General features: G+C 47.3%; 1 protein-coding gene across 1 annotated transcript in view; it reads left to right on the forward strand.

Annotated features, from left to right (window-relative positions):
- Nucleotides 1-23,852, forward strand: part of CEP290 (centrosomal protein 290) — a 497,171-nt gene that overhangs the window by 469,763 nt on the left and 3,556 nt on the right. The window contains exons 50-52 of the mRNA XM_063927658.1: nt 11,241-11,314; nt 12,860-12,933; nt 13,879-13,988. Of these exons, the coding sequence (XP_063783728.1) occupies nt 11,241-11,314; nt 12,860-12,933; nt 13,879-13,988 (258 nt within the window). The remainder of the gene's footprint in view (nt 1-11,240; nt 11,315-12,859; nt 12,934-13,878; nt 13,989-23,852) is intronic.

Below are 23,852 nucleotides of genomic sequence, written 5' to 3' on the forward strand. Positions count from 1 at the left end.
CAAATGCGGTGATAATGCTTCGCGGTGACTTCCTTTCTTGCCTTAATCAAGGTAGGAATGACTTCTTCTGGAATGCCTTTTCCTTTTAGGATCTGGCGTTCAACCGCCATGCCGTCAAACGCAGCCGCGGTAAGTCTTGAAAGAGGCAGGGACCCTGTTGAAGCAGGTCCCTTCTCAGAGGTAGAGGCCACGGATCGTCCGTGACCATCTCTTGAAGTTCCGGGTACCAAGACCTTCTTGGCCAATCCGGAGCCACTAGTATCGTTCTTACTCCGCTTTGCCGTATGATTCTCAATACCTTTGGTATGAGAGGCAGAGGAGGAACACATACACCGACTGGTACACCCAAGGTGTTACCAGCGCGTCCACAGCTATTGCCTGTGGATCTCTTGACCTGGCGCAATACCTGTCCAGTTTTTTGTTGAGGCGAGACGCCATCATGTCCACCATTGGTCTTTCCCAACGGTTTATTAGCATGTGGAAAACTTCTGGATGAAGTCCCCACTCTCCCGGGTGATCTGTTTACATGGGCGACTGCCGTGATGTTGTCCGACTGGATCAACACCGGTCTTCCTTGAAGCAGAGGTTCCGCCTGGCTTAGAGCATTGTAGATTGCTCTTAGTTCCAGAATGTTTATGTGAAGAGACTTTTCCAGGCTCGACCACACTCCCTGGAAGTTTCTTCCATGTGTGACTGCTCCCCAGCCTCTCAGGCTGGCGTCCGTGGTCACCAGGATCCAATCCTGTATGCCGAATCTGCGGCCCTCCAATAGATGAGCCCTCTGCAACCACCACAGAAGAGATACCCTTGTCCTTGGAGACAGGGTTATCCGCAGGTGCATCTGAAGATGCGACCCTGACCATTTGTCCAACAGATCCCTTTGGAAAATTTTTGCATGGAATCTGCCGAATGGAATTGCTTCGTAAGAAGCCACCATTTTTCCCAGGACTCTTGTGCATTGATGCACAGACACCTTTCCTGGTTTTAGGAGGTTCCTGACCAGGTCGGATAACTCCTTGGCTTTTTCCTCGGGAAGAAAAACCTTTTTCTGAACCGTGTCCAGAATCATCCCTAGGAACAGCAGACGAGTTGTCGGCATTAATTGGGATTTTGGAATATTCAGAATCCATCCGTGCTGCTTTAGCACCTCTTGAGATAGTGCTAATCCCATCTCTAGCTGTTCTCTGGACCTTGCCCTTATTAGGAGATCGTCCAAGTATGGGATAATTAATACGCCTTTTCTTCGAAGAAGAATCATCATCTCGGCCATTACCTTTGTAAAGACCCGAGGTGCCGTGGACACACCAAACGGCAGCGTCTGAAACTGATAGTGACAGTTTTGTACAACGAACCTGAGGTACCCCTGGTGTGAGGGGTAAATTGGAACGTGGAGATACGCATCCTTGATGTCCAAGGATACCATAAAGTCCCCTTCTTCCAGGTTCGCTATCACTGCTCTGAGTGACTCCATCTTGAACTTGAACTTCTTTATGTACAGGTTCAAGGACTTCAGATTTAGAATAGGCCTTACCGAGCCATCCGGCTTCGGTACCACAAATAGAGTGGAATAATACCCCTTCCCTTGTTGTAGAAGAGGTACCTTGACTATCACCTGCTGAGAGTACAGCTTGTGAATGGCTTCCAAAACCGTCTCCCTTTCGGAGGGGGACGTTGGTAAAGCAGACTTCAGGAAACGGCGAGGTGGATCTGTCTCTAATTCCAACCTGTACCCCTGAGATATTATCTGCAGGATCCAGGGATCTACCTGCGAGTGAGCCCACTGCGCGCTGTAATTTTTGAGACGACCGCCCACCGTCCCCGAGTCCGCTTGAGAAGCCCCAGCGTCATGCTGAGGCTTTTGTAGAAGCCGGGGAGGGCTTCTGTTCCTGGGAAGGAGCTGCCTGTTGCTGTCTCTTCCCTCGACCTCTGCCTCGTGGCAGATATGAATAGCCCTTTGCTCTCTTATTTTTAAAGGAACGAAAGGGCTGCGGTTGAAAAGTCGGTGCCTTTTTCTGTTGGGGAGTGACTTGAGGTAGAAAGGTGGATTTCCCGGCTGTAGCCGTGGCCACCAAATCTGATAGACCGACTCCAAATAACTCCTCCCCTTTATACGGCAAAACTTCCATATGCCGTTTTGAATCCGCATCGCCTGTCCACTGTCGCGTCCATAAAGCTCTTCTGGCCGAAATGGACATAGCACTTACCCGTGATGCCAGTGTGCAGATATCCCTCTGTGCATCACGCATATAAAGAAATGCATCCTTTATTTGTTCTAACGACAGTAAAATATTGTCCCTGTCCAGGGTATCAATATTTTCAATCAGGGACTCTGACCAAACTACCCCAGCACTGCACATCCAGGCAGTCGCTATAGCTGGTCGTAGTATAACACCTGCATGTGTGTATATACTTTTTTGGATATTTTCCATCCTCCTATCTGATGGATCTTTAAGTGCGGCCGTCTCAGGAGAGGGTAACGCCACTTGTTTAGATAAGCGTGTTAGCGCCTTGTCCACCCTAGGAGGTGTTTCCCAGCGCTCCCTAACCTCTGGCGGGAAAGGGTATAATGCCAATAATTTCTTTGAAATTATCAGCTTTTTATCAGGGGCAACCCACGCTTCATCACACACGTCATTTAATTCTTCTGATTCAGGAAAAACTATAGGTAGTTTTTTCACACCCCACATAATACCCTGTTTAGTGGTACCTGTAGTATCAGCTAAATGTAACGCCTCCTTCATTGCCAAAATCATATAACGTGTGGCCCTACTGGAAAATACGGTTGATTCGTCACCGTCACCACTGGAATCAGTGCCTGTGTCTGGGTCTGTGTCGACCGACTGAGGCAAAGGGCGTTTCACAGCCCCTGACGGTGTTTGAGGCGCCTGGACAGGCACTAATTGATTGTCCGGCCGCCTCATGTCGTCAAACGACTGCTTAAGCGAGTTGACGCTATCCCGTAATTCCACAAATAAAGGCATCCATTCTGGTGTCGACCCCCTAGGAGGTGACATCCCCATATTTGGCAATTGCTCCGCCTCCACACCAATATCGTCCTCATACATGTCGACACACACGTACCGACACACAGCAGACACACAGGGAATGCTCTACACGAAGACAGGACCCACTAGCCCTTTGGGGAGACAGAGGGAGAGTCTGCCAGCACACACCAAAAAAGCGCTATATATGACAGGGATAGCCTTATAATAAGTGCTCCCTTATAGCTGCTTTATATATATCAAAATATTGCCATTAAATTTGCCCCCCCTCTCTGTTTTACCCTGTTTCTGTAGTGCAGTGCAGGGGAGAGACTAGGGAGCCGTCCTGACCAGCGGAGCTGTGAGAGGAAATGGCGCCGTGTGCTGAGGAGATAGGCCCCGCCCCTTTTCCGGCGGGCTCGTCTCCCGCTATTTTGTGAATCCAGGCAGGGGTTAAATATCTCCATATAGCCTCTGGGGGCTATATGTGAGGTATTTTTAGCCTTTTAATAGGTTTTCATTTGCCTCCCAGGGCGCCCCCCCCCAGCGCCCTGCACCCTCAGTGACTGCGTGTGAAGTGTGCTGAGAGGAAAATGGCGCACAGCTGCAGTGCTGTGCGCTACCTTTAGAAGACTGCAGGAGTCTTCAGCCGCCGATTCTGGACCTCTTCTTACTTCAGCATCTGCAAGGGGGCCGGCGGCGCGGCTCCGGTGACCATCCAGGCTGTACCTGTGATCGTCCCTCTGGAGCTGATGTCCAGTAGCCAAGAAGCCAATCCATCCTGCACGCAGGTGAGTTCACTTCTTCTCCCCTCTGTCCCTCGTTGCAGTGATCCTGTTGCCAGCAGGAATCACTGTAAAATAAAAAACCTAAGCTAAACTTTCTCTAAGCAGCTCTTTATGAGAGCCACCTAGAATTGCACCCTTCTCGGCCGGGCACAAAAATCTAACTGGAGTCTGGAGGAGGGTCATAGGGGGAGGAGCCAGTGCACACCACCTGATCTGGAAAAGCTTTACTTTTTGTGCCCTGTCTCCTGCGGAGCCGCTATTCCCCATGGTCCTTTCAGGAACCCCAGCATCCACTAGGACGATAGAGAAATTACAGATTAGACATTCTTATAACATGTCAAAAAAAGTTTGATTTTATTTCCATAATTTACACTTTCAAAAGAACAGAAAACAAAAAATGGTGTCTGCAAAAGTTTGGTCACCCTGCAGAGTTAATTACTTGTACTGCCCCCTTTGGACAGCTGAGACCTGGCAGTGTCATGGATTGTTCTCAATCATCGTCTGGAAAGACCAGGTGATGTCAGTCTCAAAGGTTTTAAAAGCCCAGACTCATCTGACCTTGCTCCAACAATCAGCACCATGGGTTCCTCTTAGCAGTTGTGTAGAACACTGAAACTGAGAATAGTTGACGCTCACAAAGCAGGAGAAGGCTATACGAAGATAGAAAAGCGTTATCAGATGGCCATATCTTCTGTTCGGAATGTAATTAAGAAATGGCAGTCATCATGAACAGTGGAAATTTAAAGCAAGATCTGGAAGACCAAGAAAAATATCAGACATAACAGCTCGCAGGATTGTGAGAAAAGCAAGTCAAAATCCACATTTGACTGCACGATCCCTCCAGGAAGATCTGGCAGACACTGGAGTTGTGGTACACTATTCCACTATAAAGAGATACTTGTACAAATATGGTCTTCATGGAAGAGTCATCAGAAGAAAACCTCTTCTACGTCCTCACCACAAAAATCAGCGTTTGAAGTTTGCAAATTAACATATAGACAAGCCTGATGCATTTTGGAATAAAGTTCTGTGGATCGATGAGGTTAAAATAGAATTTTTTGGCCGGAATGAGCAAAGGTACGTTTGGAGAAGGGCACAGAATTTAATGAAAAGAACCTCTGTCCAACTGTTAAGCATAGGGGTGGATCAATTATGCTTTGGGGTTGTATTGCAGCCAGTGGCACAGGGAACATTTCATGAGTAGAAGGAAAAATGGATTCAATAAGATTCAAGCAAATTTTGGACGCTAACTTGATGCCATCTGTGAAAAAGCTGAAGTTAAAGAGAGGCTGGCTTCTACAAATGGATAATGATCCTAAACACACCTCAAAATCCACGGTGGATTACATCAAGAGGCGTAAACTGAAGGTTTTGCAATGGCCTTCACAATCTCCTGACCTCAACATAATTGAAAATCTATGGATAGACCTTAAAAGAGCAGTGCGTCACAGACAGCCCAGGAATCTCAAAGAACTGGAAGACTTTTGTAAGGAAGAATGGGCGAAGATACCTCAAACAAGAATTGAAAGACTCTTGGCTGGCTACAAAAAGTGTTTACAAGCTGTGATACTTGCCAAAGGGGGCAGTACAAGGTATTAACTCTGCAGGGTGCCCAAACTTTTGCAGACGCCATTTTTTGTTTTCTGTTCTTTTGAAAGTGTAAATGATGGAAATAAAATCAAACTTTTTTTGACGTTATAAGAATGTCTAATCTGTAATTTTATGCCTTTTGGAGATTTTTCCATCTTTCCTTGGCTTCTTTTTGCACATTAAAATGAATTTTTGCCTGGGGTGCCCAAACTTGCAATCCCCACTGTATATAGAAGCAGCTAAATCTTTTTTTGTATTTTAATGTATAATTTCAAGTTAATGCAGTTTCCATCATCATCCACTAGGGGGCACAGAAGTGGTAACGCTTGGTATAGGGCTGGCTGGGAGCAGGCAGGCCCCAAAAGGGTTACTTTAAAGTACCCAGCAGGCCTTGCCTCCCCGTCCCCTATACCCCGCCGCCAGTTTTTTCTTTTGGTGCAGCAAGGAGCGGCCACCAGTCTTTTCTAGTGAGCTTTTAAGCTCACTTGGTTACTTTTTGTTTATAATTATTTTTATTCAAGATCAGCGCAGTGCGGCGCTGCAGAGTGGGATGCTGGCACACTAAGCGACCAGCATGCCCACTCTATCACCCGGATCCTGCTGGCGGCAGCGCTGGTGAATGGACTGGGGACTTCTGCCGCGGGGACCACAGTCGGCTTCAGGCAGCCCCCCGCAGCCGGCTCCACATGCGGTCATCCCCTCTCGCTCCAGGGAGCCAGCGGGAGGGCAGATGAGTGGGGGCCTGTGTGAAACCGTGCCTGTTTACCACTAGACCACCAGGGCATCAGCCGCAGGACAGGTGGGCAGCATCCCTGGGGTCCATTTGAGGGGGTAGGGTGCCTAGCCTGCAGCCCCTCCCCAAACCCAGGGCTCACCAGTAGCAAGGCTTAAGGTCAGTCCCTGGGCAGTCTCTCCTCTTTACTTACTCAGTCCCTCCCTAAAAACGCTCAGCAGCCATTTTGGGCTCGCATGCTGGCTGGGAGTTGCTGAGTAAGGAGGGTCTGGCCACTGTCGTCCCTTTTCCCCGCTTCTGTAGCCAGGTCCAGTCAATTTCTCCTGCCTGTGGCTTCCTTACAGGCCAGTTGAGTACCTTGGCCCCTTTATGTCTTTCTGGCATTAGTGTGTGTGTGTGTATGTGTGACTGTAACACCACTGAGCAGTAGAGGGTCTCATTTCCCTTGGACAGATTCTTAATCTGCAGAGGGTTCTTCAGGGACTGGTTTGTGCACATTTAATTAACATTCATTGCTGTATTATATATTACTGTACCCTGTTTGTCTTTTTACTATGACTTCCAGGGGCAAGAAGATCGTTACACCAGAACCACCAACTTGCACAGTATGTTGTAATATTCTGTCATCACAGGATACTTTAGACACTGGTCGTTGCAGAGCGTACATGGGTGTCCCACCACGTGAGGACCCCCTTCCTGCGCCAGTGTCACAGGAGCCAGTTTGAGAAACTACGCTGACACAGGTTATGACACAACTTGTGGATCATTGGCTACGCCGCAAGTGGGTCCACAAGTTGCTGTGCCTTCTGGTACAGTAATTCCAGGTCAGTTTTATCCTATTCCTCCTCCACAGGTGGAACTACCATGGGTTACTACACTGACTCAGTCGATCCAGGGCCTGTCACAGGATTCGGCTTCCATGCAGCAGCTTCTGGCCAGAGAAAAGCGTCCCAGGCAGGCGCATACTTCTAGCAGAACTGCTACCCCTGTGTCAGAAGGGGGTTCGGACTCGAGTCGCCCAATTCGGACCAGGAAAGCGGGTCGGCAGACTGATTCGGACAAAGCTTCTAGTCTCGAACACTCTCCATAGCGGTAGTTGAAGCCCTTGTCAAACAGGTCAGACTGGTCCTTGATATTGAACACGAGGATCCGACTAAAACTTCCACTCTGACAGGGCAGTGCTCCGCACTAGTGCTGGTTTTCTGCTCAAAGTGGTTTCCAGTTTCCACATCAATCAGGAGATAGTGGTGCCTGTTTTGTCATCGACTTCTCCAGAGGAGGCTTCCTTGGATGTTGTTCGAGCTCTCCGTATCTATGTGGAAAAGACTAGGGATATTCAGTGTTTGGATTCCCTGTTCGTTTTGTTGGACGCAAATAAACTGGGATGTCCATTGTCCAAACAAACCTTAGCTAGATGGCTTTGGTTGAGAATTCACCACGCCTATGTGGCGGTGAATCTTCCTATCCCTTCGGGGGTGAAGACCCATTCCACACGAGCTGTGGGGGTTTCTTGGTCAGCCTCTCATGGGCCCACAGCGGAGTAGCTTTGTAAGGCGGCTACGTGGTCTTCTGCCCAGACATTCATCAAATTCTATGCGTCTGTCACCTTCGCGTCAGACGATGCGGCCTTCGAGCAAAGGGTCATTGGCGCAGTCCAGGAGCGTCCTCGCCCAAGTGGGGACAGCTTTAGGATGTCCCAGCGTTAGCATTTCAGTGCCCCCTAGTGGACGAAGAAGGAAAATAGGATTTATGTCTTACCTGGAAAATTCTTTTCTTCGAGTCCATAGGGGGCACAGGCGCCCTTCCTGACACACCTGTCCTGCGGGATTGGATTCTTGTGTAGGTGGTGTGCAACCTTCCGGCTTCACAGTGGCCTTCTGTGTGTGAGTTTTCTGTGACTTTCTTCCTTCCTCTGTATGCCGCTCGTGCCTTAGACTTGCTAACAAAACTGGCGGCAGGGTATAGGGGACGGGGAAGCAATGTCTTCTGGGTACTTTTAAAGTAACCCTTTTGGTGCCTGCCTGCTCCCAGCCAGCCCTATACCCAGCGTTGGCACTCCTGTGCCCCCTATGGACTCGAAGAAAAGGATTTACCAGGTAAGTCATAAATACTATTATAATGACTTTAGGTTTGATTTCTCTAAACCAGTGGTTCTCAAACTCGGTGTTCAGGACCCCACATGTTTCACGTTTTCCATGTCACCCAGCAACTGCATCACCTGTATCACCAACTGTCATTTTTTTAAAAATCTACAGGTGACCTGCAAAACAGGAACAGTGTAGGGTCCTGAGGACCAAGTTTGAGAACCTGTGCTCTAAACAATGACATTTAATAAGTAAACTTCTACTCTAGCAACTGAAAATTTGCTGGACCAAAATATTTCCAAAACTAGGATGAATTAAAATCATACTCATTTCTGTTCTCTTTAACCACTTAACTGACAATTTATTTCGCCAAAAACTGCTCTGAAATTGTCGGGGGGGGGGGGGGTTATGAGTGAATTAGGTGAACATGAATTTAACCCTATCCCAAATGATTTTAGTTAAAAAAAATATATATAATACAAACTTCGCACAGTTAGGACCATGGTGGCAATTGAACCTATGACCTCAGTACTGTGAGGCAGTAATGCTAACCATTACACCATCCGTACTGCCCCATAGCAGTGCTGTTGTAAATTTAGAGGCAAAAAAGCCAAAGCTTAGTAAATGGTCCTCCTCATTTTGTGGGGCTTTTTTATTAATTGAAAATTACAACATTGCACCTTCCTTATGTGTAGTGTAAGCCTGGGTACACACTGGTGACTATATTGTCCGTTGGCGGGTATGTACATAGGTAGTTCAGACATATCACACTGGCCATGCAGCATAGCCGGTGACTAAATATTTTTTAGATTTATCGGCGGGTCTCGCATGTGTGTACGGGCAACTCACTGACCACCCATACATTGGCAGCAAGAACAGCCATTACAGCTGGACAGGCAAATTCAGATGGCCACTCAGTAGTGATGTCTGCACAGACATATCAAGTGGACGATTGGTGTGTATGCTTACCAAATCAGCCACTATTCCGGTGGATCCATCAGCATTAGTGTGTACGAAGGATAAGTTGCGACAATATCAGTATCAACAAATTGATGGAATTTTGTTACAGCCCCGTAAATATCCTTAACAACCATACAATAAATGATTTGCACATTAATATAGCCATTCATGTAAAAATATACTTAGTCACTCTTTAACTCCTAGTCATAAAGTATATTAAAACATAGTGGACACCCATAATTTGAAACAGTAATGTCTAATAGTAATGTCTAATTTTTAGGCCTGGAATTACCGTATATACTAGAGTATAAGCCGACTTTTTCAGCACTTTTTTTTGTGCTGAAAAAGCCACCTCGGCTTATACTCGAGTCAGCTTTAGTGCCAGATATGCCCCACAGTGCCAGGTGTGCCAGATATGCCCCACAGTGCTAGATACTTATCCTCCGTCGCTCCCGCGCTGTCTTCTGAAGGAGGGACACAGAGAGCGCAGCGTGTGGCTCACCTGTGTCCCTCCTGCATCTCTGGCGGCAGCGGCGTCTGAGTGGTAAAGGAAGTGCACGAACCGGCACTTCCTTTAACACACGCCGCTGCCGCCGGAGATGCAGGAGGGACACGGGAGAGCCGCGCGCTGCGCTCTCCGTGTCCCTCCTTCAGAAGACAGTGCGGGAGCGACGGAGGGTAAGTATCTAGCACTGTGGGACATATCTGGCACACCTGGCACTGTGGGGAATATCTGGCACTGTGGGGCACACCTGGCACATCTGGCACTGTGGGGCATGTCTGGCACTGTGGGGCATATCTGGCACATCTGGCACTGTGGGGCATATCTGGCACTATGAGGTCTGTGTACGGGTAGAGCTGCATTTCCCACCCTAGGCTTATACTCGAGTCAATAAGTTTTCCCAGGTTTTTGTGGTAAAATTAGGTGCCTCGGCTTATATTCGGGTCGACTTCTACTCGAGTATATACGGTATGTTAAACAGATTCCGGCATAATTGTGTTAACCACTCAGCAGCTAGATTTCATTTACATTATGTCACTCCTGCTACATAAAGGCCTGAGCAACAGACTATGGGGGTCATTCCGAGTTGATCGCACGCTATATACTTTTTGCAGCCATGCAAACGCATAGTCGCCGCCCACTGGGCAGTGTATATTTGCTGTGCAAGGGTGCGATCGCATGTGCAGCCGAGCGGTACACAAATAGTTTGTGCAATTTCTGAGTAGCTCAGAACTTACTCAGCCCTTGCGATCACTTCAGCCTGTCCGGTCCTAGAATTGACGTCAGACACCCGCCCTGCAAATGCTTGGACACGCCTGCGTTTTTCCAAACACTCCCAGAAAACGGTCAGTTGACACCCATAAACGCCTTCTTCCTGTCAATCTCTTTGCGATCGGCTGTGCGAATGGATTCTTCGTAAAACCCATCGCACAGCAACGATTCGCTTTTAACCCGTACGATGCACCTGCTCTTTGCGATGATGCGTAGCACTGACCTGATCGCTGCGAACAGGTCGGAATGACCCCCTATGAGGGGCAATGTTCCCACTAACAGATATGTCCACATACACAGAGTCTCAAAACGCCATATGACATGAGAAAACTGGCACTCGGAGAGGTGTACCATCTTTCCTAATTTTGCGCCTTAATGGCATCACAGACGCAGCGAAACACTAACGTACTACAGATGCTGAGCTGCAACTTTAACCAAACAGAAACACATTTAAACATGTACATAGTTGTAGATGAAGCACAACAGAACTTGGCATTAGAAAAAGCAGTGGCCGCTGAAATGCAGCACTTCATTCACACGTACAATTCTTGCACATCAAATTGATCAGTTCAAAGTAGCAAAATAGTTTTATAGCTTATACATTTTGAGCTAAAAAGGCTCTCAATGCAGCAGAATTGGCAAGGACTGGTGTGTCAAGAAGGAATTGTTTTGCACGACCAAAGCTACAGTGCATGAGGACACATATGTACATGTAAGCATCACCCATTAAGAGATGATGCATTTAAAAGCGGAGATCACAAAAATGTAAAGAAAATTAGATTTGGCAATTATCATATTTAGCAACATTCATTTTTTTTTTTCTTTATGAAGATTGATGTACTGAAGCATTTTCCTGAAGGTGCAAAGACAAGTGAAGGCCTTACCACAGATTTTCAGATTCTCCGGTAAATATATAACAATCCTGCTGGTTATAGATGGGTTACTGAATCTTGTGCTACTATACATTGCTGACCTACTGTAACATCCATGCTCAATATTTAGTGCAATAAATTACAACCTCTTTTCAACTGAGTTTAGAATTTTTTCTTTCATATCGATTGATTTGCCATCTATATTTCTTTTCTTCCTAATGGTTGCAGTCTAGTCATTTTTCAACTGGTATCCAATTTGACCTGTTACCTTTTCTCCTGAATAAAACAGTCATTATCGAACTATCCAATTATAGTTCGATAATGGAGAAAAATGTTCCGTTATCGCTGCTCCGAGGGCTGCTTATCACTGATTATGCCTCAGGCACCCGATAAGTGCCATGTATTGGATAGCCCCAGCCAAATCCATTGGCTGCAGTAAAACTAAAGGGCCATACACACTAGATGATTTTTTGGACCAATATAGCCAATACAGACAATGGTGAACGATATATCATTCACATCGTCTAGTGTATGGTCCTGAAATCAACAATGCGCGTACTCGCGCTCATTGATTGCAGGTTGGCGGTTGGAGGTGGTGCATGCTCAATGTGAGCAATGTCACTTGTGACATCGCTCATCACGGCATGTGTGTACGGAGCCGCGATGAGCAATGTCCACAATGTGACATTGCTCACCCCCTGCAGGTGGCTTCCTCCCCTCCAGCGGCTTCATATCTGAGGCCGCTGACCGCTCAGCGCATCTCCCCTCCAGCGGCTTCATTGTAGCTGAGCCGCTGACGGGAGACACTGACCGCTCAGCATCTCCATCCACTGCCCCACCAATTATATTTCCACGTAATTAAATATAATGGGTTTTATATATATATATATATATATATATATATATATATATATATAGCCTCCCCAATATTGAAATATGTAAATAAGGTGCCAATTCCAAAGATATATTTCGTCTTTCAAATTGTTTGAAAAATTGCTTAGTGTGTACACTCAATTTCGTTTTTCAGGGCTCTGAGAAGTTCAAGGGAAATTGCTCATCTTCCACATTGTTCATCTTTCACATTGGTCCTGTCTTCTAGTGTGTAGGGCCCTTAACACCGCTAATTGGACACCGGCAATAATCTGTGAAGGCATTTTAGTTTTATCTCGAACAGTTTTTTTTAATGTATTTTTACAGCCTTTACACTGTTACTTAAGAAATGGGGATTCATTTCTAAAGGCTTGAACTATCCATTTTAACCGTGTTCCAGGAACATACTGTAGTACAATAAAAATAGTTCAACGTCCAATCCTTAGGAGATATGCCAAATAAAAGACTGATATCTGTTGCACCCACAATAAATGTGTTCTCTTGACACACATTTTATGAACCATCAAATGCCTGTATTTGCCTTGTAACAGAGCAATTTTACATATGTATGTGACTCAACACTAGCCCTAGTTAATAAATACGGCAACCAAGTAGTCTTGTGTACACTACTGTATGATTTAAATTTTACTTTATTCAGCCTTTTTTTTTTTTTTTTTTTTTTAAATCTCAATATTGCATGTATTCCAGATTGGCCAATAATCGCTTAGAAAGTGAAAAGTCTGAGCTGGTTCACCAGCTGCAAATATATAAACAACAAATTGGTAAGTATGTATTGTTTATACCGCCAACATTTAGAGAAGCTATATGTCTGTGTGTTTTATCCAAGATGTACAGTAGTAATATTTTATTTTAATAAATACAGAAGGGTTTGGTATGGGATCCCGGCTGTCGCGATGCCGCCGGTCGCATGACTGACACCGGCATCCACACTTTGAGAATGCTGACAGGGCACAGGGTAATTAATTTACCCCTACCTTAACCTTCCTGGGGTGGCGGCTAGGGCTAAGACTCTGGGAGTGACTGCTAACAAGTAAACAAGGACACCTGCTGGACCTAAATGCGATCGCATAAAGCTGTGTACACACTAGACGATGTGTGTACCCAGCAATGTTGTCAGCGGCACATTATGCATCAGTAAGTGCATACACAGGGGAGGGGGAAGGGAGGTAGCATGGCCCTGGCTGCCAGCACGTATCATCAGCGACATAGTTCATACACACTAGGTGATATCGTGAACGGTGTGTCTGTATCGGCCACATCGTTCACTTTATCGTCTAGTGCATTGTTTTTCAACCACTGTGCCGTGGCACACTAGTGTGTCCTGAGCAGTCTCCAGGTGTGCCGCCATAGAAGCACAGCCAGGTCCGTCAGTGTTTTGCCACTACTGAGGCCCTGGAACGGTCAATACTGGTGGGTTTAGTGGTTGCAGAGCCAGTTCTAACTTTGGGCCCGGGCAGTGTTGGGCTCTTCTGGCTTTCTCAGATGTGGCTCAGGTGTTACCTATGGAGAAGCTGCGACATGACATCCTAGGACTTGCAACTGCACCATGCATCACCATTATATTTGAATGTGCCTTGACAATATTTAAATCCTGTTCAGTGTGCCGCGAGTTGTAAAAGGTTGAAAATCTCTGATCTAGTGTGTACCCAGCATCAGAGTAGATCTAAGTTGTTTATTACAAGCTGATCATGTCTGTTGCATTTCAGGGCCTGATAAAGTACATGAAAGTGAAAGAACACACAACAAGTTGATGGCGGAAGTAGTAGATCTCCAAACATACATTAAAACTTCAGATCTGGAGAAACAACACTTTAAGGTAAAAAAAAAATCAGACCCTTTAAAAAAAAAAAAAAAAAAAAAAGCCAGTACACAGCTCAATACCAATATCAGAAGCAGGAATTACTAGGTACATTTATGGTAGGCATGTCCAAACTGCGGCCCTCCAGCTGTTGCGAAACTACATATCCCAGCATGCCCTGACACAGTTTTGCTGTCAGAGAATGCTAAAGCTGTGTCAGGGCATGCTGGAATGTGTAGTTTCTCAGCAGCTGGAGGGCCTCAGTTTGGACATGCCTGATTTATGGCATTTAGTAACTAGCTTTACTATCATCCATTCAAATTAATGTTTGGCTATTCCCAGCATTGAATTCTCTATGTGAGAGGTAACCAGTATGGAGGGTTTGGTTCTTCTGCACTGAAAAAAATGATGGTACGCTTTTAAAACTAGAAGTGCAGTTTTCATGGTTTCTGAAGAAATATAGTTATGTACGTTAACATTTCAGGAACTTAACAACATTTTATCAACAACATTGAATATACTGCTTCAGTGATAAAGTAGCTTAAAACCTTTGTTTAAAACAAAAACCCTTGTTTTGTTCTGAGCAAATAAATGTACCATTAACAATGGCGTCACTAGGGTGTGTGTTAACAGGAACTGGGTGCTCTACTGTGACATTGGGTGTAGTACGTTATGCCGGCGGTCGGGCTCCCGGCGGCCAGCATACCGGCACCGGAATCCCGACCACCAGCATGCCGACAGTTGAACGAGCGCAAATGAGCCCCTTGCGGGCACGGACGCTATTTATGCTCCCTCCAGTGGGGTCGTGGACACCCAAGAGGGAGAAAAGCTGTTGGTATGCCGGCGACAGTATGCTGGTCGTCTGGAGCCCGGCCGCCGGCAAACGGAAGACCACCAGTGACATTATGTGCAGCACTCGGCTCCTGTCACAGTGTAGGAGCTGGCAGGACATCTCTGGGAATGCTGGGCATGCTCCCAGAAAGGGTGAAGAGGGGGATCGGGCATGCAGCAGGCTGACAGCCCTTACCATTTCATATACTTGATTTCATGTGAGAAGGCTATAAATATTTTTTCTATTTATTTCTTTTGGAATGCATTCTTCTGATTAAATAGGTAGCAGTAGCTCTTTTTAAGCCAGTGCATTATGTTAATTGTTACACGAGTTAAACACAAACATGGTGTCTTTACCTTGTGATAAATGAGGCATAAAAGTTTTTCAGCAATAAAAGTGTAAGGTTAAAATATATACTGATATCTTCTCAATATACCATGCACCATGAGATGGCTGGTGCCAGTGACCCATCAGGCATCTTTTTGCCTAAAATGTGTCTTAGGTGGGAACGTGCTGCGAGTAGGACACACCAGGAGACTTTGCTGATTACATTGATATGTGACACTTTTATATTGTGTGTGTGTATATATCCAAAGTCAGTCCTCAAGGCACACTAACAGGACAGCCATACTTGAGCACAGGTGACTTTACTACATACAGTCTTTCCTATTTGTAGTATATGGCAATTATCTTTACAACTCTAGGGAGCACTGCCGACTCTGTAAAATATTTAGTATATAATCTGTCTTACTCTTAGGAAGTAAAAAGTATTGAAGTATGGACCCATAACATTTCTGTATACTGGTTCACATAGTATTAGCCTAACCCAGTACGCTACTATATCCCCAAACAAACTTCTTTCCCCGACTTAATTGCTACCGCAGTTATATAGATTTAACAATCTGTGCTCAAGCATGGATATCACTAAAAATTTAATAGCCATTGGTAATTCCTTTTGTCGTAGTCCGTAGTGGATACTGGGTAATAATATATTATCGTGGGGACGTCCCAAAGCTCCCAGAACGGGTGGGAGAGTGCAGAGACCCCTGCAAAACTGCCTGACCAAAGTGAAGGTTATCCTTGGCCGATGTGTCAAACCTGTAGAACTTAACAAACGTGTTCACACCAGACCAAGTTGTTGCACGGCACAACTGTAAGGACGAGACACCCCGACAGCTGCCCAGGAAGAACCCATGATCTTGTGGAGTGAATCTGAACTGAACTCGCAGCGGCAGAGCAGCCGAAGTATAGGCTTGTTGGATAGTTAATTTGAGGCAACGAGCAATGGACTGCTTGGAGGCAGGACGACCAATTTTTGTAGCATTATAGAGGACAAAAAGCGAGTCAGACTTCCTGTGACGAGCAGTCATTTTGATGTAAATCCTCAAAGCCCTCACAGCATCCAGGGACTTTGGAGCGACTGCAGTGTCCGATAAGACCGGAACCACAATTGGTTGGTTTATAGGAAAGGTGGACCCTACTTTCGGTAAAAACTGTGGGCGAGTTCTGAGCTCCACCCTATCCTCATGAAATACCAAATATGGGCTTTTGCAAGACAAGACCCCCAATTCTGACACTCGCCTAGCCGAAGCCAAGACCAGTAACATAACAGTCTTCCACGTCAAGTATTTGAAGTTCACCTTATGCAAGGGTTCGAACCAATCCAACTGGAGAAAGGTCAACACCACATTGAGGTCCCACGGGGCAGTGGGAGGAACAAAGCGTGGCTCAATGCTGATGCATGTGCAGGTGAGATACCGACCATTTGTCCAACATATCCAGTTGAAACAGTCGCGCATGGAATCTGCCGTACTGTATCGCCTCGTAGGAGGCCACCATCTTGCCTAGCAGGCGGATGCATAGATGAATCGAGACCATGCAAGGTTTCAGCACCGACCGGACCATAGACTGAATAGTCAAGGCATTGTCCATAGGAAGGTAGACCACCTGAGGGGATCCGGTCTGAAGATCGACAGTATCTAGGTCGACAATGTTTAGGTCGACCACTATAGGTTGACAGTCACTAGGTTGACATGGATGGAAGGTCGACAGGGTTTCTAGGTCGACATGTGCTAGGTCGACAGGTCTAAAGGTCGACATGAGTTTTTCACATTTTCTCTGACGTCCTAAGTGGATGCTGGGACTCCGTAAGGACCATGGGGAATAGCGGCTCCGCAGGAGACTGGGCACAACTAAAAGAAAGCTTTTGGTCTACCTGGTGTGCACTGGCTCCTCCCTCTATGACCCTCCTCCAGACCTCAGTTAGAATCTTGTGCCCGGCTGAGCTGGATGCACACTAGGGGCTCTCCTGAGCTCCTAGAAAAGAAAGTATATTTTAGGTTTTTTTATTTTCAGTGAGATCTGCTGGCAACAGACTCACTGCTACGAGGGACTAAGGGGAGAAGAAGCGAACCTACCTGCTTGCAGCTAGCTTGGGCTTCTTAGGCTACTGGACACCATTAGCTCCAGAGGGATCGAACACAGGGCCCGACCTCGATCGTCCGGAGCCGCGCCGCCGTCCCCCTTACAGAGCCAGAAGATGGTCCTGAAAATCGGCGGCAGAAGACTTCGGTCTTCAACAAGGTAGCGCACAGCACTGCAGCTGTGCGCCATTGCTCCTCATGCACACCTCACACTCCGGTCACTGATGGGTGCAGGGCGCTGGGGGGGGGCACCCTGAGCAGCAATATTAACACCTTGGCTGGCACACAAAAAAAATCACAATATATAGTCCTAGAGGCTATATATGTGAAAAATACCCCTGCCAGAGATCCATAAAAAAGCGGGAGAAGCCCATCGAAAAAGGGGCGGGGCTATCTCCCTCAGCACACTGGCGCCATTTTTCCCTCACAGCTCCGCTGGAAGGTTCGCTCCCAGGCTCTCCCCTGCAGTTTCAAGACTACAAAGGGTAAAAAAGAGAGGGGGGGCACTAAATTTAGGCGCAGCAGTATATATATATATAAGCAGCTATAAGGGAAAATCACTCAGTTATAGTGTTCATCCCTGTGTTATATAGCGCTCTGGTGTGTGCTGGCATACTCTCTCTGTCTCCCCAAAGGGCTTTGTGGGGTCCTGTCCTCTGTCAGAGCATTCCCTGTGTGTGTGCGGTGTGTCGGTACGGCTGTGTCGACATGTTTGATGAGGAGGCTTATGTGGAGGCGGAGCAGATGCCTATAAATGTGTTGTCACCCCCTGCGGGGCAGACACCTGAGTGGATGGACTTGTGGAAGGAATTACGTGAAAGTGTCAACTCCTTACATAAAAGGTTTGACGACATACCAAATATGGGACAGCCGGCTTCTCAGCCTGTGCCTGCCCAGGCGTCTCAAAAGCCATCAGGGGCACTAAAACGCCCGCTACCTCAGATGGCAGACACAGATGTCGACACGGATACTGACTCCAGTGTCGACGACGATGAGACTAATGTAACTTCCAATAGGGCCACACGTTATATGATTGAGGCAATGAAAAATGTGTTGCACATTTCTGATGTTACCCCAGGAACCACAAAAAAGGGTATTATGTTTGGAGAGAAAAAACTACCAGTAGTTTTTCCTCCATCTGAGGAATTAAATGAAGTGTGTGAAGAAGCGTGGGCTTCCCCCGATAAGAAACTGGTAATTTCTAAAAGGTTACTAATGACGTACCCTTTCCCGCCAGAGGATAGGTCACGTTGGCAAACATCCCCTAGGGTGGATAAAGCGCTCACACGCTTGTCAAAGAAGGTGGCACTACCGTCTCCGGATACGGCCGCCCTAAAGGAGCCTGCTGATAGGAAGCAGGAGGCTACCCTGAAGTCTGTATATACACACACAGGTATTATACTGAGACCAGCTATTGCTTCAGCATGGATGTGCAATGCTGCAGCTGCGTGGTCAGATTCCCTGTCGGAAAATATTGATACCCTAGACAGGGACACTATATTGCTAACCGTAGAGCATATTAAAGACGCAGTCTTATACATGAGAGATGCACAGAGGGATATTTGCCGGCTGGCATCTAAAATAAGTGCAATGTCCATTTCTGCCAGGAGAGGGTTATGGACTCGGCAGTGGACAGGTGATGCAGATTCTAAAAGGCACATGGAAGTTTTGCCTTATAAGGGTGAGGAGTTGTTCGGGGATGGTCTCTCGGACCTCGTTTCCACAGCAACAGCTGGGAAGTCAGCATTTTTACCCCATGTTCCCTCACAGCCAAAGAAAGCACCGTATCATCAGGTACAGTCCTTTCGGCCCCATAAGGGCAAGCGGGTTAAAGGCGCGTCCTTTCTGCCCAGAGGCAGAGGTAAAAAGTTGCAGCATACAGCCAGTTCCCAGGAGCAAAAGTCCTCCCCCGTTTCCTCCAAATCCGCCGCATGACGCTGGGGCTCCACAGGCGGAGCCAGGTACGGTTGGGGCCCGTCTCAAAAACTTCAGCAATCAGTGGGCTCGCTCACGGTTGGATCCCTGGATCCTTCAAGTAGTATCTCAGGGGTACAAGCTGGAATTCGAGACGTCTCCCCCCCGCTGTTTCCTCAAATCTGCCTTGCCTACAACTCCCTCAGGCAGGGAGGCAGTATTAGAGGCAATACACAAGCTGTATTCCCAGCAGGTGATAGTCAAGGTGCCCCTCCTTCAACAAGGACGGGGTTACTATTCCACAATGTTTGTGGTACCGAAACCAGACGGTTCGGTGAGACCCATTTTAAATTTGAAATCCTTGAACACATATATAAAAAAAATTCAAGTTCAAGATGGAATCGCTCAGGGCGGTTATTGCAAGCCTGGACGAGGGGGATTACATGGTATCACTGGACATCAAGGATGCTTACCTGCATGTCCCCATTTACCATCCTCACCAGGAGTACCTCAGATTTGTGGTACAGGATTGTCATTACCAATTCCAGACGTTGCCGTTTGGTCTGTCCACGGCACCGAGGGTATTTACGAAGGTAATGGCCGAAATTATGATACTCCTTCGAAAAAAGGGAGTTTTAATTATCCCGTACTTGGACGATCTCCTGATAAAGGCGAGGTCCAGGGAGCAGTTGTTGGTCGGGGTAGCACTATCTCGGGAGGTGCTACAACAGCACGATTGGATTCTAAATATTCCAAAGTCACAGCTGGTCCCTACGACACGTCTACTGTTCCTGGGGATGGTTCTGGACACAGAACAGAAAAAAGTGTTTCTCCCGGAGGAGAAGACCAAGGAGCTATCATCTCTAGTAAGAGGCCTCCTAAAACCAAAACAGGTGTCGGTGCATCACTGCACGCGAGTCCTAGGAAAGATGGTAGCTTCCTATGAAGCAATTCCATTCGGCAGGCTCCATGCAAGGACTTTTCAGTGGGACCTGTTGGACAAGTGGTCCAGGTCGCATCTTCAGATGCATCGGCTGATAACCCTGTCTCCAAGGACCAGAGTGTCTCTGCTGTGGTGGCTGCAAAATGCTCATCTTCAAGAGGGCCGCAGATTCGGCATACAGGACTGGGTCCTGGTGACCACGGATGCCAGCCTTCGAGGCTGGGGGGCAGTCACACAGGGAAGAAACTTCCAAGGACTATGGTCAAGTCAGGAGACTTCCCTACACATAAATATTCTGGAACTGAGGGCCATTTACAATGCCCTAAGTCAGGCAAAACCCCTGCTTCAAAACCAGCCGGTACTGATCCAGTCAGACAACATCACGGCAGTCGCCCATGTAAACCGACAGGGCGGCACAAGAAGCAGGACGGCGATGGCAGAAGCCACAAGGATTCTCCGATGGGCGGAAAATCACGTGTTAGCACTGTCAGCAGTGTTCATTCCGGGAGTGGACAACTGGGAAGCAGACTTTCTCAGCAGGCACGACCTCCACCCGGGAGAGTGGGGACTTCATCCAAAAGTCTTCCAACTGTTGGTAAACCGTTGGGAAAGGCCACAGGTGGACATGATGGCGTCCCGCCTAAACAAAAAGCTAGAAAGATATTGCGCCAGGTCAAGAGACCCTCAGGCGATAGCTGTGGACGCTCTAGTGACACCGTGGGTGTACCGGTCGGTTTATGTGTTCCCTCCTCTTCCTCTCATACCCAAGGTACTGAGGATAATAAGGAGAAGAGGAGTAAGAACTATACTCATTGTTCCGGATTGGCCAAGAAGAGCTTGGTACCCGGAACTTCAAGAAATGATCTCAGAGGACCCATGGCCTCTGCCGCTCAGACAGGACCTGCTGCAGCAGGGGCCCTGTCTGTTCCAAGACTTACCGCGGCTGCGTTTGACGACATGGCGGTTGAACAACGGATCCTGAAGGAAAAGGGCATTCCGGAGGAAGTCATTCCTACGCTGATTAAAGCTAGGAAAGAAGTGACCGCAAACCATTATCACCGCATTTGGCGAAAATATGTCGCGTGGTGTGAGGCCAGGAAGGCCCCAACGGAGGAATTTCAGCTGGGCCGTTTTCTGCACTTCCTACAGTCAGGGGTGACTATGGGCCTAAAATTGGGTTCCATTAAGGTCCAGATTTCGGCTCTATCGATTTTCTTCCAGAGAGAACTGGCTTCACTACCTGAAGTTCAGACTTTTGTTAAGGGAGTGCTGCATATTCAGCCCCCTTTTGTGCCTCCAGTGGCACCTTGGGATCTCAAGGTGGTGTTGGATTTCCTAAAGTCACATTGGTTTGAGCCACTTAAAACCGTGGAATTAAAATATCTCACATGGAAAGTGGTCATGCTGTTGGCCTTGGCTTCGGCCAGGCGTGTGTCAGAATTGGCGGCTTTGTCATGTAAAAGCCCTTATCTGATTTTCCATATGGATAGGGCAGAATTGAGGACTCGTCCCCAGTTTCTCCCTAAGGTGGTATCAGCCTTTCATTTGAACCAACCTATCGTGGTGCCTGCGGCTACTAAAGACTTGGAGGCTGCCAAGTTGTTGGACGTAGTCAGGGCCCTGAAAATGTATGTTTCCAGGACAGCTAGTGTCAGGAAAACTGACTCGTTGTTTATCCTGTATGCACCCAACAAGCTGGGTGCTCCTGCTTCAAAGCAGACTATTGCTCGCTGGATCTGTAGTACGATTCAGCTTGCACATTCTGCGGCTGGACTGCCGCATCCTAAATCAGTGAAAGCCCATTCCACGAGGAAGGTGGGCTCTTGGGCGGCTGCCCGAGGGGTCTCGGCTCTACAACTTTGCCGAGCAGCTACTTGGTCGGGGTCAAACACATTTGCTAAATTCTACAAGTTTGACACCCTGGCTGAGGAGGACCTAGAGTTTGGTGCTGCAGAGTCATCCGCACTCTCCCGCCCGTTTGGGAGCTTTGGTATAATCCCCATGGTCCTTACGGAGTCCCAGCATCCACTTAGGACGTCAGAGAAAATAAGATTTTACTCACCGGTAAATCTATTTCTCGTAGTCCGTAGTGGATGCTGGGCGCCCATCCCAAGTGCGGATTGTCTGCAATACTTGTATATAGTTATTGTTTAACTAAAGGGTTATTGTTGAGCCATCTGTTGAGAGGCTCAGTTATTGTTCATACTGTTAACTGGGTATAGTATCACGAGTTATACGGTGTGGCTGGTATGAGTCTTACCCGGGATTCAAAATCCTTCCTTATTGTGTCAGCTCTTCCGGGCACAGTATCCTAACTGAGGTCTGGAGGAGGGTCATAGAGGGAGGAGCCAGTGCACACCAGGTAGACCAAAAGCTTTCTTTTAGTTGTGCCCAGTCTCCTGCGGAGCCGCTATTCCCCATGGTCCTTACGGAGTCCCAGCATCCACTACGGACTACGAGAAATAGATTTACCGGTGAGTAAAATCTTATTTTTTTTCTCTTTTTGAATTTTTTCATACTTAACGATCCACGTGGACTACGATTGGAACGGTAATCTGTGCCGAGCGAAGCGGCACCATGCCCGAAGCATGGCGAGCGAAGCGGTGCACTAATTTGGGATCCCGGTCACTCTACGAAGAAAACGACACCAAAAAAAAAAAAACCCTCATGTCGACCTTTAGACCTGTCGATCTAGAAACCCTGTCGACCTTCCATCCATGTCGACCTAGTGACTGTCGATTTGAGGAACCACACCCCTTCTGAGACACCGTATCCAGGATCATCCCCAGGAACTGAATTCTCTGAGATGGTTCCAAGTGAGATTTCTGGAAATTGAGTATCCAACCGTGAGCCATTAGCAAATGAGTAGTCAATTCCACACTTTGCAGTAGCTGTTCCCTGGACACTGAATAATTCCGTGCCTGGACGATCTCCTGATAAAGGCGGACACCCGTCATGCGCCGTTATAGCATCATTTCTGCCATGACCTTTGTGAATACCCTTGGGGCTGTGGAGTGACTGAAGGGTGAGGCCTGAAACTGGAAATGTTGGTCCAGAATCACGAACCTGAGGAACGCCTGGTGAGGGGGCCAAATTGCATATGTAGGTATGCATCCTTTATATCTAGGGACACCAGAACTCCCCCTCCTCCAGACTCGCTATCACTGCTCTCAGATATTCCATTTTGAATTTGAACACCTGAAGATATGGGTTCAGGCCACGACGCAGGCAGACTGGTTGCTAACCAGTGTGCCTGACAATAATAAACTAAAAGAAATTTCTGAAGTAAACTCTGGAGCGCAACAGAATGCACATGACTCCTTGGGCACATTTTCTAAACGGAGTCTGCTAGGATGGGCATAGAGGGGAGGAGCCAGCACACACTATTAAACTCTTAAAGTGCCAGGCTCCAGTGGACCCGAACTATACCCCATGGTAATATACTATTTCCCAGTATCCACTAGGACGTTAGAGAAAATGGACTGCAAGGCTGGGTACACTAGGACGACTTCATCCAGCACCATGCCAGATTGTCGGTACCACTAAGCGATGTAATAAACTTTGGGACATCTCGTTCCGTCTTTCCTTACACTGCATCAAGACTTAAGACCCGTACACACTGGCTGATATATCGGCGATATCTCGCGGGTCCGTCGGCCAGTGTGTACGGCCGATACGTCTGTGAACTCCGTCGTTCACAGACGTAGTGCATCGGCCCTGCAGCACAGCCGACGGCCAATATATTTACCGATATATTGGCGTGTCGCTGT

Source organism: Pseudophryne corroboree, chromosome 6 (genome assembly GCF_028390025.1).
Source record: "Pseudophryne corroboree isolate aPseCor3 chromosome 6, aPseCor3.hap2, whole genome shotgun sequence".
Taxonomy (NCBI): Eukaryota; Metazoa; Chordata; class Amphibia; order Anura; family Myobatrachidae; genus Pseudophryne; species Pseudophryne corroboree.